The sequence below is a fragment of the Nelumbo nucifera genome, chromosome 6, assembly GCF_055504915.1.
Source record: "Nelumbo nucifera cultivar China Antique chromosome 6, China Antique-T2T, whole genome shotgun sequence".
Classification (NCBI taxonomy): domain Eukaryota; kingdom Viridiplantae; phylum Streptophyta; class Magnoliopsida; order Proteales; family Nelumbonaceae; genus Nelumbo; species Nelumbo nucifera.
The window spans coordinates 23,205,048-23,220,195 of record NC_142654.1 but is presented as its reverse complement, the minus strand read 5'-3'; the positions used below and the strand labels follow the sequence as shown (position 1 = coordinate 23,220,195).

At 37.0% G+C, this 15,148-nt stretch overlaps 1 protein-coding gene across 6 annotated transcripts in view; it reads left to right on the top strand.

Annotated features, from left to right (window-relative positions):
- NRPD1A (nuclear RNA polymerase D1A) overlaps nt 1-15,148 on the top strand; it is a 70,200-nt gene that overhangs the window by 40,527 nt on the left and 14,525 nt on the right. For all 6 annotated transcript variants that reach the window (XM_019200346.2, XM_088890104.1, XM_019200347.2 and 3 more), the window contains 5 exons: nt 3,806-3,948; nt 7,887-8,146; nt 8,260-8,433; nt 8,554-8,691; nt 11,258-11,520. In XM_019200346.2, coding sequence (XP_019055891.1) covers nt 3,806-3,948; nt 7,887-8,146; nt 8,260-8,433; nt 8,554-8,691; nt 11,258-11,520 — 978 coding nt within the window. The remainder of the gene's footprint in view (nt 1-3,805; nt 3,949-7,886; nt 8,147-8,259; nt 8,434-8,553; nt 8,692-11,257; nt 11,521-15,148) is intronic.

Sequence of the window (15,148 nt, the reverse complement as noted above, 5' to 3'; positions counted from 1 at the left end):
TGTCAAGTAAATCACTAAAAGACATAATAGAAAAAGGAAGGATATTTTTCTAAAATAGAAGAGGAAAAATGTTACTTTTTGAAAATCTCAAATATGCATAAATTAAATGTTTGTTATATTTATTTTTGATTGAAGTTGCATCACCATGAATAGGATTATGGCTGTTGTTAGCATTGCTGCTAGGACTTTCAGGAAAATCTGAGAGGAATCAAATCATAGAAAAGAGGAGGTGAGACACATGGTAAGAGGAATCAATGGATAGATGGGGCATGGTAAGAGGAGTGGCAATCAAAAAACTGTAGGTGAGACACATGGCAGTGTGCATAGAAAAGAGGAGGGGGTTTATGGAAGACGAAGATCTACTGGATAAAGCAGAATTGTTAATCACAAAAGTTGGGTAGTTTTACTTGTTGCATTTATTCAGCAATCTTTAACTAAGTCCCAGAGGAAGAAAATTAAAAGTTAAAAAGATAAGACTGTTCACATAAATGGTCCATTTCTGTGCAGAACTTGTGAAGTTGCTGGATCTGGAGCTGGCCTTCATCAAGACACAAAGAAATTGCTGGATTTTTATGGACTGTTGGCATATTCTCTTTGGTCAAGGTCAATTAATGTTTGACCAATGAACCGCACTATGTGACTTGCTTGAGGGTCTAATACTTTCTATTGAAGTTTCATTGATTTTGGTTTAGGCACTAGTGAGTTCGAATGAGTATTCACTTTCCTGAAAATGTTTAGATCTTCCCAATAACTGAATTCAAGCTAGTAGCTGTTCACTTAAAAGGAATATGCATCTTCATGGTGGCAAGTTCCAATGGATAGACTTCATGTTGGAAGGGAGAAAATGCAGGCCTGGTTGGATTTTGAAATCAAATCCTTCTTCTAAATTTTGTAGGAATTTTGTTGCAACAGTACTAATTGCTTATCCAAGGAGTCAAGCGAGTTTGGGACTAAGCCAATGAATTATATAAAATGTGAAAAAGTGTGCAGCGGAGGTGCTCAACAAGTCATTCGGATCATCATGGTTTTAAAAACCAACCCGGAAATGGAACCGCTTTGACCATCGCTTTCAGGGTCAATTGGTCCGACCATTCGGTCTGGTCCAGTTTTCAAAACCATGCAGATCATACGCTAGTGCATGATGGGTCAATGACAAAACATACACAATTTGCTAGATAAAGGAAAGGGTACAGTTAGCAACTGAAGTAGAGAGCCTATTGTGCCAACGGTTTACTAGGTTCCAAACTAACAATGATAGGGGGACCCAAAGGAAAGGGTGCAATTGCTGGTCCAAGTCATGGGAGTTCAAATCAACTCCAGAAATCACCTACCAACTCTTACAAGTTACAACTATAGAGTTGATGGGCTGATTGGACCTCAGTGTTTTCTTTTATTTTTTATTTAATGGGCCTTAGTTGTGGGCCTATTTTCTTTGTTTTACACTTTTACTGTTATTAGTTCAGCCACCCTACCTGGAGTACTGTTGTAATTATTTACTTAATTAGAATAAAAATCTAATAAAAGTTGATTAAGGACTAGAGAAAGATACGACCAAGCTCTCTTCCTCCTCCCTTTTCTTCCTCTTCCTCCTGAACTTCTCCTTTCTTCTTCCTACTTCTATTTCTTAACTTAGAATTATTGCTGGTTTCTATTGCAACTTGGTATCAGTGCTGGTTACCACATCTTGCGTTTTCTTCTCTTAGGCCCATACACAGTGTGCATGGAGAATTAAATTGTTGATAGACTAGAGGTTGATGTTGCCTAGTTGGGGGAGTTTTCTGGAGAGGATTACACATTTATATTGATGCCCAAGACAGGTTCTTGGAGATTTTCCTGAAAACCCTAATCAACTGGAGAAATTGGATTAATGGATCTAGAGACAGTTTGAAGCTAGCGCTTGGGGCTTAAAAGGGAGTTTTTGACCTATTTGGATTGACTTTGGTTGGTAGAGTTTCTGGAATCTTTGGTAGGAGAGGTTGAATCTTGTCTCTTTCTCCTGGGCTGTAGGGTATTGTGAAATCCTAGTTTGTGGCTACGGAGGAGCACCTTTTGCTCCAGGTCAATGTTTTTTTGATTAATAGTATATATTTTCTGTGCAAAAATATTTTTATTTATTGAATATCATCGCTAGTAGTGTTGTTAGCTGTAAGGGTATATTGGGCACATCGGGTGTATCATATCGTATCATTGGCTTAACGATACGCCCCTACAGGGGTCGTATCAGGGTGTGACCTGGTTCAGGGGGTAGACCAGCCTTAGACCGAACCCTCTGAACCAGGTCACACCCTGATACGACCCCTGTAGGGGCGTATCGTTAAGCCAACGATACGATATGATACACCTGATGTGCCCAATATACCCTTACAGCTAACAACACTACTATCGATGATATTCAACAAATAAAAATATTTTTGCACGGAAATATATACTATTAATCAAAAAAACATTGACCTGGAGCAAAAGGTGCTCCTCTGAACCAGTTTCAAAGAAAAAAAGGGGTGGGTGAGCTTCGATACAGGCCTATATGCCCCTACCGACGTATTGGCCTGTATTGATATTTTAAACCTTGATTACAGCTAATGTATCCAAAAGGGGAGGTCTTAGTAACTTCTAAAATGAGATGGGAGGTTTTAGTATTTAGGAGAAATGTAAGGGAGGTTCAAGTCTTTTACCCTAATATCTAAGATTTTATTTATAATAAGTAAGTATTAACTTATGTACATGATATTTTCTAGTTATGTATAGAGCAAACAAAGAAAATGGACTTTTACATTTCACAACCCATGCTTCATTGAGAGCACCCTACATAGGAAATATTAACTCAACAAGGTATTGTCCCCACTTCTACTCCTTCATGAGCAAGGGAATCTGCCAATGAAGAATTTGGAAATCATGTGAGGTAATGCCCACATTTTTAATCCCATTTAATGAGAGGCAATTGAATGAATGTGCTTCTTCTTTTCGAGGTAGGCCCTACACAAAGAGTCTTTAATCTATGCCTGGTGAAAAATCCAAGAGCCTAAATTGGCTATTGGTCAATCATCTTTAGGGCTGTCTGCCTTAGCCTCTTTAGTTAGCTTATCTGGAGCACCTCAAAGCAGCTGGACCACGAGAAATGGCATCGGGGCGAGGCTGAGTTTTGCACGCCCCATCCCTGACCCTGAACTCAAATCCCCCGCCCTGTCCCCGTCCCGAAACCCACTGGGGCTAGAAATCCCAACCCCATCCCCAACAGGGTGGCATCATAAATCCTGTTTTGCCGTTCCATTCTGTTTAAATGCCATATCCATTGTTAAATTGCACTTAAATCCATTTTTCACTACTTCAATGCATGTCCTTTTTGGTCTAGCCCCAGCCCTTTGGATTATCAAGCCTACAATAGTTAAAGCTCAATACTTAAGTTGTAGATCCCACCTGCAATAATCTGAAATAAAGAAAAGAAAAACAGAAGAGAAGAAGATTAAAGAAGATGGGAGAGAGGTCAATTTATCCATCCCTGATGAATTACAAGTTGTGCAATATCTTTAACATTCTACGTTTCCGTTGTTAAAATTATTTCAGTTGTATATTGAGTCATAGTATATTCATAATTTTACAATCTTTTTGTGAATTTCTATAAACCTCTATCAATTAATTCCACTTCTAAATGGAGTTTTACACCAAAATCAAAGTTTAAAACCTTTCTTGGTAATGACAAGAAAGAATTAATTGCAATTTCAGTTTCATCGTACCATGATATGAATCCATTATTTATTCTCATCTTGAACCATAACATTTTGTTTTTGACTTGCTTATTTTGTGGCAGGGACTGCACCTTCATTGACCAGAGGGAAAATGGTAGGACTTTTTGCATAGTAGTCATAGTTGAGATTACCAAGGATTCTTCTAAACAATTGGATACTGTTCGGGACTTGGTTGTTCCATTCCTCTCAAGAACTGTAATCAAAGGTTTTTTCTCATATAGGTTACTCTCCTTTTGACTTTCAATCTACTAAGATGATATTTCTAGTAACTTCATATACTTGTGGCCCTATTGGCTTCCTTTTTTCTATGATCAATTTATCAACTGCTGTTGATTTCTTCTTCTTAAAAGGCCTCATATGGTCATATTAATGATAAGGGTGAGAGGCTTGTTTGAGCCCCTGAGTGTACTTGCCATGTTGATGTTCAAAATTAGCATGGGTACTTGGCACTCTTTGCAGTGGTGCAAAACTGTTCTAAGACTTGAAATTATAAACCTCAAACTGTAATAACATGAAATTTCCATGAAACTTTGGTTGAAAACTTTGGATTTGTTTAAAGACTTCTCAGCTGTAGACATTTACAGGAATTGGGAAGTGGTAGCTTCTACAATTTCCATGAAACCTACTGTGCAGGAATTGTGGTCCCCACCAACACAACAAAGAGTGAAATTGAACTTTGATGGGAGTTCAAGAGGTAACCCGGGCCCTTCAGGTATAGGAGGAGTTTTCAGAGATGAAAATGGCAGAATTGTGGCTTTGTTTTCAGGACCAATAGGAGTGGGGGACTCATTGAGAGCGGAGGTGATGGCCTTGCTTCAAGGTGTAAGATATGCAAAACAGTTGGGGTTACACCAAATTGAGATTGAGGGAGACTCTAAATTGTTGATTGAGTGGCTGCAATCTGGTAAGTTGGGAGCCTGGATTTATAGACAGCCCATAAGGGAAATCCACAATATAACAAGGGAGATCGGTGCATGCTTCAAATGGACAAGGAGATCAGCTAATGGTTTAGCTGACACGTTGGCTAAACAAGGGACTGTGAGGGAGAGTATGTTCTGTGCAGTTTTGTAAGAAAGATAACTGGGGGCTCAACACCTACTTAGGGATTGACAGCTGTACTTAAATCTGGAAAGTTATTTTAAAGTTATTTAATGAAGTTACCGTTCCAATAAAAAAATAACATGAAATTTCCAGGTTTTCAATTGACATTTGATTCATCAAAACTCTCCTCAAAACTTGAATGAAATCCAGAAAGGGAATGAGAATCCCCAAACCCTCACATAAATGGATATTCAAATTCATAGTACTATAAAAGAAAAGATTGAGACTTGAGAGCAGATGGAATCAATAGAGAGAATGGATGTGGAATAGAAAAAATGGAGATTGTTGCCACCTTTTATCAGTGGATAGTTAAAAGCCGCCCATAATGCTTATGGGTCTCTTATTATTAAAAAAATTAAATTACCTTAATAATAAAATACCATAGTTTGATGAGTTGACCAAAGCATATTCACGAAGAGGTCTCATGGTGTATGTTGTTTGTTGATGTCATTGCCTTAACTGATGAAACTATTGAAGGATTAAATGCAAAATGAAATTAATGGACAAATATCTTAGAAACAAGAGTTTCTAAAATAAAGACTAAATCAGGGTACACATAAGATTAGAGACCGATAGATAACTCAATGTGACCTCCTTTTGTACCTTGGTTCAATAGTTCATAACAAGGGAGAGATTGAGGATGTTGCCCATAGAGTTAGAGTGTGATGGACAAAATGGAGGGGTGCATCCAGAGTCTTTTGTAATAGGCGAATACCTCTTAGACTAAAAGGTATGAGTGGAAAAACTAGAAAGGATAAAGCCATAAACAAAGTTATTTGAAGGAACCTAGGAGTAGCTCCAACGGGTGATAAAATGAGAGAAAGTAGGCTAAGATGGTTTGGTCACATGCATAGAAGACCACCGACAGCACTTTTAGGAAGAATCAATATGTTGCAAGTTGAAGGGGCTAGAAGGGCTAGGGGTGGACCAAAAAGGACATGGTCAAAGTAGATAGAAATGATTTAAGTGCCCATAATTTAACAATAGATATGGCATTAAACAGAATGCAATTGCAAAACAGGATTCATGAAGCCAACCCCATATAATTGGGATAAGGCTAGGGGAGATCATGAACCAGGCTTGGTTGGGCCTGAGTTGGGCTTAGCACATAACCTGGGCCGGCCCAGCTCAGACCCCAAGCCTAAAATATAAGTTCGGCTTTTGGCCTATGGTCTCAAGAAATGAATTTTAATTATTTATAAAATTTTAAATTATATGATGTATAAAACATGAAAAGAAATGCATGGGCCTGAACCTGGAAATTTGCGAGCTGGGCCAAGGTTGATCACCCCTTGATGAATAAAACACTAATAGTTATAAGGGAATGTAATTTTCCATGTTTTCGACATGTCAATACCTAGAATTTAACCATTTTAAAGGGCCGAAATAGGAGTTGTCTACATAACATTTGTTATCAAAATTGAAGGTTGCATCATGAATTAGGGGATCTGTACAAAATATCAAAATGCAATTCAACAAAAGAAACATTGGATTAAACTATGATGGATTGTTTGTACTAAATCAGTAACTTTTAAATTGATAAGTACTTTTCATTTGCTGATCAAAAAACATTGGATTAAACTTTGATGTTTATGGTGCAAATAGGGTGTGGTTACATTCACATCTTTCCCTCTCACCTATACTATATTGAATTTAAGATTCATCGTCATCATCCATACCTTGAGATATAGGATCAGCTACATGAATCCTGTTTCACCAATCCATTCTATGTAAAGTCATATCCACTGTTATTAGTGCTTAAATCATTTCTTACTACTACCCATGTCCTTCTTGGTCTACCTCTAGCCCTTCTAGCCTCTTCAACTTGTAACAAATCACTTCTTCTCACTGGTGCTGTTGATGGTCTTCTATGCACATAACCAAACCATCTTAGTCTACTTTCTCTCATTTTATCATCTTTAGGGGCTACTCCTAAGTTCCTCCAGATGACTTAGCATTCACATTTCTGCCACTCATTTTCTGGACATGTTTTTTGACTGCCCAACACTCTGCTTCATAGGTCATAGCTGGCCTTACAACTGTTTTTAGAATTTTCCTTATAGTTTAAGTTGTATTTGCCTATCACATAAAAGTCCAGTGGTAAAATCATGGGCTGACAAGTCATCAGAAAACAATGTGCACTATGGAACTTCCTCCTGAATATGTTTAGTCAATTCATCTATGATCAGTGCAAATAGATAAGGGCCAAGCGCTGATTTGCACTCCTATTAGCACAAAATAGGAGCTACACTCCTATTTGAGTTATCTCTTTGTCTCTTGGTCTCCAATTCCAGACTATTACTGATTTTTTTTAAAATATACACTATCTTACTATATGAAATAAGAAATAGCTAATAACAATGAAAACAGATAATAATAAGAATTTGTTTTCTTACTATTTTAATTATGGTTATAGTTTTAAAATGTTTTTACATGGTTGTCTCCCCATCTTGACACTTCGTTACTTGCAACTTTTCCATATAACTAGGCTGCACTGGTTTTAAGGAGTAGGATGAAATTATAAAACTTCTTACCTTACCATACTCTGCATTTATTTTGGAATTTCAAGATTAAATAAAGGATGGGATGTTTTCTGCATCATGAACTTTGCTAAACATGCTAGAGTGATCTTGAGTTGTGAAGTTGTATGGGGATCGTAGGGGCCATTTTTTGGTGCAGTGGTAAAATCATGGGCTGACAAGCATGAGAACACAACTTTGAATCTGAAAGTGATCTCTTTGTACAAAAAAGGTTGAAGTTTAGGCCTGTATTCAGCAATGTTGCATGGACATCCCACCTTTGAAGGGACTTGTGTCCACGAGTTGACATGTCTGGCTTTTCAAATGTCAGACTCAGCTACAGGATAAATCAGGTGGATTTACTAAAATGTCCTCCAATCAGCTCTCCAAAGATATATTTCTGATAACAGATGTAGATAGGATTGATGATATACATAAATATATGAATGCCTGCCTGCCTCCATGAGTACATACATATGCATATATTTATCAATTCAGTGACAGATAGTAAAATATTTTTCAGGATTCTTGGAGTTCAAGAGTGTTGATATTTTGTGGAATGATCTACCCCAGTCTTCAAAATCCCATATGTTTTCTTCTGGTGAACTTTATCTGAAGGTTTTTATGTCAGAAGATTGTGAAAGAACAAAATTCTGGAGTTCTCTTCAAAATGCATGTCTTCCAGTTATGGATCTTATTGATTGGGAACGCAGCTATCCAGATAATATTTATAATATTGTTTGTGCTTATGGAATAGATGCTGGATGGAAATATTTTTTGAGGGTAAGTTTTTTAAGGATAATATTTATGATATTGTTTGTGCTTATTCTAGCTTCTTTTGTTTGGCTATCCAGCAACAATTTTGTAAGTTTTTTAATCTGATATTTGCATTGCAGAGTTTGAAGTTTGCACTATCTGATATTGGAAAGACTGTACTGCTCGAGCACTTGCTTCTAGTTGCAAATTCTCTTTCATTTACAGGGGAGTTTCTTGGCTTAAGTGCTAAAGGAATAAAAAGACAAATGGATCAAGCATCTGTCTCATCTCCCTTCATGCAAGCATGCTTTTCTGTTAGTTTCTTTTCTCCATCTCCTTTTTTTTTATGTTCTTTTTTGTTATCTTATAGATAGCTCATATAGGAGTAGTTTGTTTCTGGCCCAATAAATCTGTTCGTGATTTGGAACTTGTAGAATCCTGGTGCTTGCTTCATCAAAGCTGCTAAAGAGGGGGCTGTTGATGATCTTCAGGGTATTCTTGATTCAGTGTCCTGGGGAAAGAAGGTCCCAATTGGCACTGGGGGACACTTTGATATTCTATATTCTGGAAAGGTATGCAGTATCACTAGCATAGGAATCATGTTATTTATCAAAACAAATATACCTTATTGATCTTAGTTTCAACACTTACTACAAGTACTAGTTTGGGAGGGATGAATCACATTGGCTTCTGGCTTTTTGAGGTGTTCCCTACACGGACAGCCTTTAAGCTATGTCTTGTGTTGGTTAAAATATCTGGAGTGCCTAAATCGTCTATCAATCAGTCATTTTTTGGGTTGTCTTCTTCAGACTTTTTAGATAGCTTATCTTGAGTGCCTCAAGCAGCTGAACCAGTGTTTTGCTGACTGTTCAGCTCAGTCCTCCCAAAAAGGCACTAAATGAAATGCTAATATTATGTGTAAAACTATTATCTAGTGCCTGCTTTATGCTGGATACAAAGAAGAAAGATTGGTATTAATTTGATTCTTGAATTCCTAGTTTGACCCCAATATTTGACTGCTTTCTCTTGCTAGTCTCTGCCTTTGGAGTTTTCTCCTCTAAAGCCTAATTTGATCCCAGTAGAAAATACACACATATGGATGATTAAAAAGTACGCAAAACACCCTTGTATGGACAATTGTGTGCAGTATTTTCTTACTTTGACCGGAATGGATGGTTGAACCAATGAACTGGTGAGCTTTCCATGTCTCAGTTATCTGATGATTTTCACTGGTTGGCTGATCCAACTGCCTAGTTAACTGGTAAAACCATGACTCAATCACCTTTCTACTTTTCTATCTAATCTGAGTCTGAAAACATTGATTGTGTGGCCTAATTTCTCCCTTGTGCACCGTTACAACTAATGAGAGAGATTGCACAACAGGCTACCAGGGGTGGAGCTAGGATTTTCTCTTGAGGGGGGGGGGGTGCAAAAAGTAGTAAACATGGATAGGGGGCCAAAAGTTAGTAAACTTGGGTAGGGGGGACCAAAATATAACTGAGGTTGAAATGGGTATTGTGGGGATTTTCAAGGCAGGGGGGGGCATGGGCCCCCTACCACCCCTGGCTCTGCCCCTGCAGACTACAATGATGAGGATAAGCTATAGATTTGCTGCACCATGTGCTAACAGCATTGCAGGTGCATTAGCAATAGCAAGACAAGGTGTTAACTGAACTTAGTGGTGGATTTGAGCCGAGCTGAGCCAAATATCTGGCTGTTCAAGCTTGGCTTGCCAAAAGAACATGAGGCTCAAGTTTGAGCTGGAGCTTAATTCGAGATAGAGACTTGAGCTCAAATTCGGATCAACACAAAAGCTCATATTTTGAGCTTGGCTCAGCTCGAGCTCGTCTGTGAACCAAGGTTCCTATAAAAAAATAAAAAAATTATATATAAAATTTATTTATTATTGTACATCTAATAATCTAATGTATACATATTATCAAAATGTATGTATATATATATATATAGAGAGAGAGAGAGAGAGAGAGTGCAAGCTCAATTAGGCTCTCAGTCCAAGCTTCATTGGGCTCGAGCTCAACTCAAAGCTTGGTTTAAATTGATCTGAATTGAACTTTCATGAGCCAAACTCGAATAGCTCGTGAAAAGATCAATTCATGTGCACCCTAAGCTCGGCCTAGCAAGGGCTAGACCTAATTTTGTGGTGCTTGGCATATTCCTATCATATATCATAGAAGTCAGTATAGGGTTTGTAGAGAGACTGTCGAATGAGAAATGTGTGTTACTCAAATGTGATACTTATAATTTTATATTTTTAGGGAAAATTACAAGAAGGCCCTCACTTGGACATCCAAATACAAAGGATCTCAACAATCATATAGTACACTTCTTGGAATACATGACATTTATAAAACACAATTCTATATGTTCCATTCACTCATTTTGAAATATAATATGACATATATTAATTATTTCCTGAGTGTAAAGATATAGCACTACATGGCCCTAAAACTATCTTCCCAATTTATATATAAGAGTTTTCACTCACAAGAGCTTAGTTATCCCATGCGCCATAGCCTGCATTACTGCAGATTGACACATTCCCAGCTACCAATTGGGTATTTGATAAATAGCTCTCACATGTGGCATCAGAGTAAATGTGCATAATGAAACTGCCTATGGTTCACATGCAAGATATGTCTCATTTGGACATGAACATCTATAGCCATAGTCAACTTTTTCTTTTAGTTTTGTATCTATTCTATATGATTTTTTTTCGTGTTGAAGCATGTAACTTTTTATAATAAGACTACAATCTTATATTCAATAATAGTAGGTGGCTTTCCTTTTGATATTTGTCCCTAGCTGTATCTTTCAAATGCTCATATATTGGTATAGAATTAGGGACCATTGCTTGGTGCAATAATAAAATCATAGGCTGACAAGTGTAAGAATGCAGTTTCAAGTCTGAGAGCAGACATTTTTGGTACAAAAATGCCAAAGTTTAGGTCCATATCCAGTCCATCCTCCCCAAGACCCAGGATAGTTAGGACCAACATTGTAAAATGGCTCTATTTATATTGACGTAGAATTGTGTAGTTTCTTCATTTCTTAGAAAATATATTTTTGGAAGGTCTTTGATAATCTTCTTATTGTGTTACTCATTCTAAACATCTTCAGGGGTTTACACCTGCTAAACCTACAAATATCTACAGTGCACTATGTCACGAATCTAAATCTCATGGGGAGAATGTAGAAACGGGTTTAACAGATGCTTGCAGAAAAGTGTGCTGCAAATGGGAGAAACAATCCTTCTATGCATCTAAAGATCCTTTACCTAAGGGAGATAGTTCAGAAAACTTGCCAAGTTCAGTTTTGAGAAGTATCTATTCTAGAGAAGATGTTCTGAAGTTGAATAGTTCATTGAAGCACATATTGCACAAGTATGTAAACATTCCATTGTTTTTCCCCTTCTTGTAGCATTATATGATTTGAGGCTAATGAAGTACCATGTCCTTCAAAGTTTAATCTTTTATCTTTAATATTATCCTATATTTTGAAATGACTGTATTTGGCACAATGTTTTTTTTTACTGAATGGATGGTAAACAAGTTTCCCTATCAAAATAATATTCAAATTATTGTTCATGGAAGAATAATGGCCTTTTTTGATAAATATTGTATCTTACTAAAAAAGAGGTTGAGATTCTCTGAACAGCAGGATTCAAGTCCAATAACAATAGACTAAACAGCATTAAGGACTAGAGCACAAGGGCCTCTGGGTCCTTAGCAATACCACAAAAGATGGACAAAAAATTAAAGTCTCATTGCCTCCCAATATGTTATTGTGTAACACCCTCAAGAGCCTTCAGATTAGCCACTTAATGCACCCTCAACTTTGCCAATGATAGCCCTCATAGTAGAATGTTTTCCTTCAAATATTCTCATTGAAGTGCTTCAGAATATGGGATTAAACCTTATATGTCAACCTACCCATCAAAAAAAAAAAAACTTATATGCCAACCCTGAATATACAAGTAATATGCTTTATGGATTTATCCTCTTGACCAATAAGTTGCACACAGTATCAATGATTAGGGGATCAATGGTAAATATTCTGTGCAAGATAACTATCCACATGAAGAAGTTGGCTTTTGACGTCCAATTTGACCTCCACAGCCATTTCTAAGGGAGAAAATTGTCTGATCCCACCAACATCACATGGAATAAACTGAAAGAGAAGTTATCTCTGAAGTCAGCTTTCCAAAGTATGGGATTAGATGACACCAGATGGATGGGGGCCTTTTTCAGTGTATCCAACAGATTAATCAAAGATTCTGCCTACCCATACAATGTTTCCAGCTACTAACTTGTAAGTGATTTTGGCTATGTTAAACAGGTTGGTATATATCACAAAGGCCTCTCTCCAATCCAAGTATCCCTTCAGAACTGAATGTGTTCACCTATGCTCGCTTCTTAAGTGATATTCTGATTGAATTCTTATCAGATCTAGCCCCTTCAAATGCCTGATCCATAGGTGCACGGGATAGTCATCAATTCTCAACCCATGGGGTTCTGCCTGTATTTACTAGACATTGTCTTTTGCCTTAGGTTCTCTTTTTCCACTGCATATTTCCAGACCACTTGGAGAGCATTGTTCATGTTCCTTAACTGTGAATACCACCCTTTGTTTTGGTGTACAAACCAGAGACCAAGCCACTAGATGGAATTTTCTTTCATCACCCATCCATCCCATAAGTAGTCCTGTCTAAGCCTTTTCAAAGTGTTTGCCATGCCACAGACACCAAGGCAGGGATTGCAAACGTTGACATGAATAAATAGATAGTGGGATTTGAAATAGCTCTTTTGAATTAGAGTTAACTTACCACCCAAGAACTTGGACAGCAGCTTGCCTTGTCTATAACCAAGGGTGGTAGCTAACTCCCCAATATTTGTCACCTCACCAATTGTCACAAGCTACACCTTATGGAGATTAATCTTCAACCCCTATGCAGCTTCAAAATAGATGAATCAGAAGCTGAACTGAAAAACATATCTTCTTGCCATGATGTAGTAAAAATAATGAAAATTATCAGCATACTGTAAAGAACTATGGAGGGGATGGAGGGGCTATTTTCACAAACTAAAGCCCTCTATCTAGCACCATCACACACTAAGGGCCTCAGTCACTATAATAAATAAGAAAGGGAATCAGGTTGTCTTTTGTCATAGATCGTATATAAAAAAATAAAAAAGAAAGAGGGGGGCATCCCCTTCTACTGATATTTATAATCTAATTATGATTTATAAAAGGACCATAATAATCCCTATGAGAAAATAAAGACAAAATATAATCAATGCCCTTAGACAAAAATACCTAAATACCTTTAAAGTCTATTCCATAGTTCATACAATCTCCTTCAAGTGGAGTATGGATGGATATCTATCATGCTCAACTAGTAAAAAATGTCAACTTTGATTGTACAATGTCTTAAGTAAGGAACCCAGTCAATTGATTATTTGTATTTTATTAAGAGTAGGCAAATTTTTTAAACATCAACCTTCTCTCTATTGAAATTCTGGTTCTCTTCAATATGCTTGGTGCGGTCATGTTGAACCAGATTGTAAGCAATGTTGTTTGCAGCTTGTTGACATCCATTATTGGTCATACTTTTTATTGCTGTACCAGCAGCAGGGGTAGTTTAGTTATAGCAATTGAAAGGGCTGCGCACCCATTATTGTTCTTCTCAACTCATTCTGTTCTCATTCCTTATTCTTCTCATAACTTCTTACTGTCTTCTTGTTTTTTGAATTATTTTTATTTAAATCAAAATAGATCTTTTTTCATTAGTGACAAATCAGCATTGCTGTCACAATATAATATCATAAGTTGCCAATGCTTACCCCTAGATCAATGAGAGCATGCTTTACCTGTAGTAACTTTGAATTGCCATGAGTCATTGCTCTAGACTTATTTTCAGCACTGGACCTACCTAATAAAAATTGCTTCTTCTCAAAGTAATTAGATTTCCCCCAACAAATTTAGTATCTTGTAGTTGACCTTCTTGTCATCCACGTAAGTTGCCCAATTAGCCTAAGCTTCTACTTGAAATGATCACGCTTGGCAAATATTAATCACTTTCCAAGAGTAGCTATCAAGCAACATAACATTCTTTTTGTGGTTTGAAAATGTCTACCATGGAGTGTGCATATACTAATGACTCTAACAGTATAAGATATGTTGGTTCTAGTCAAACAGAGATATATCATCTGGCCAACTAGTCTGTCAAATTTTCCTATGTCTTCAAATAGCTTGCCTTCCATAGCATTTAATCTCTGATTTAGACCTATTGGGGAATCAGCTGATTTGGCCCCTAGTTTTCCTATCTCTTGTAGTAAGTGTAATACATACTTTTGTTGTGAGATAAAATTACCTTTTCTTGATCTAGCAACTTAAATTCCCAAGAAGTACTTGATTATTCCCAAATCCCTAACTTTAAATTCAGATGCTAAGAGTTGTTTGAGTCACATGATTTAAGAAAAATAATTACTTGTTAGAACAATGTCATCTATATAGATAATGATTGTTATAGTAGACTGCACTTCTTATTTAACAAATAGTGTATTATCAGCCTGACTATGCTTCTTCTCTATAGCTTGAGGAGATTATTTCAACCCATAATCCTCCCCTCACTAATCATAAGCTATAAACCCTAGTACAGGCAACATGTACACTTCTTATAGATCATGTAGGAAAGCATTTTTTGTGTCAAACTGAGACAATGGCCATGAGTAAATACTACCGTAGTGAAGAGAATACATATTGAATTCATCTTTGCTACAAGAGAAACAGTCTTGATGTTATCAATGCCATAAGTTTCGATATCTTCTTTTGTTACAAGGCAAGGATTGTATGTCTAACTGAACCATCAACTTTGTTTGACAGTGAACATCCATATACATCCTACTAGTTTTTCCCCTTATGTTGAAGATTAATCAGTTTTATGATGTTTTTTATGAGTAGATGTTTTATGTTAGTTGTTGGATAGGAGGTGGGGACCACAGTAGTTAT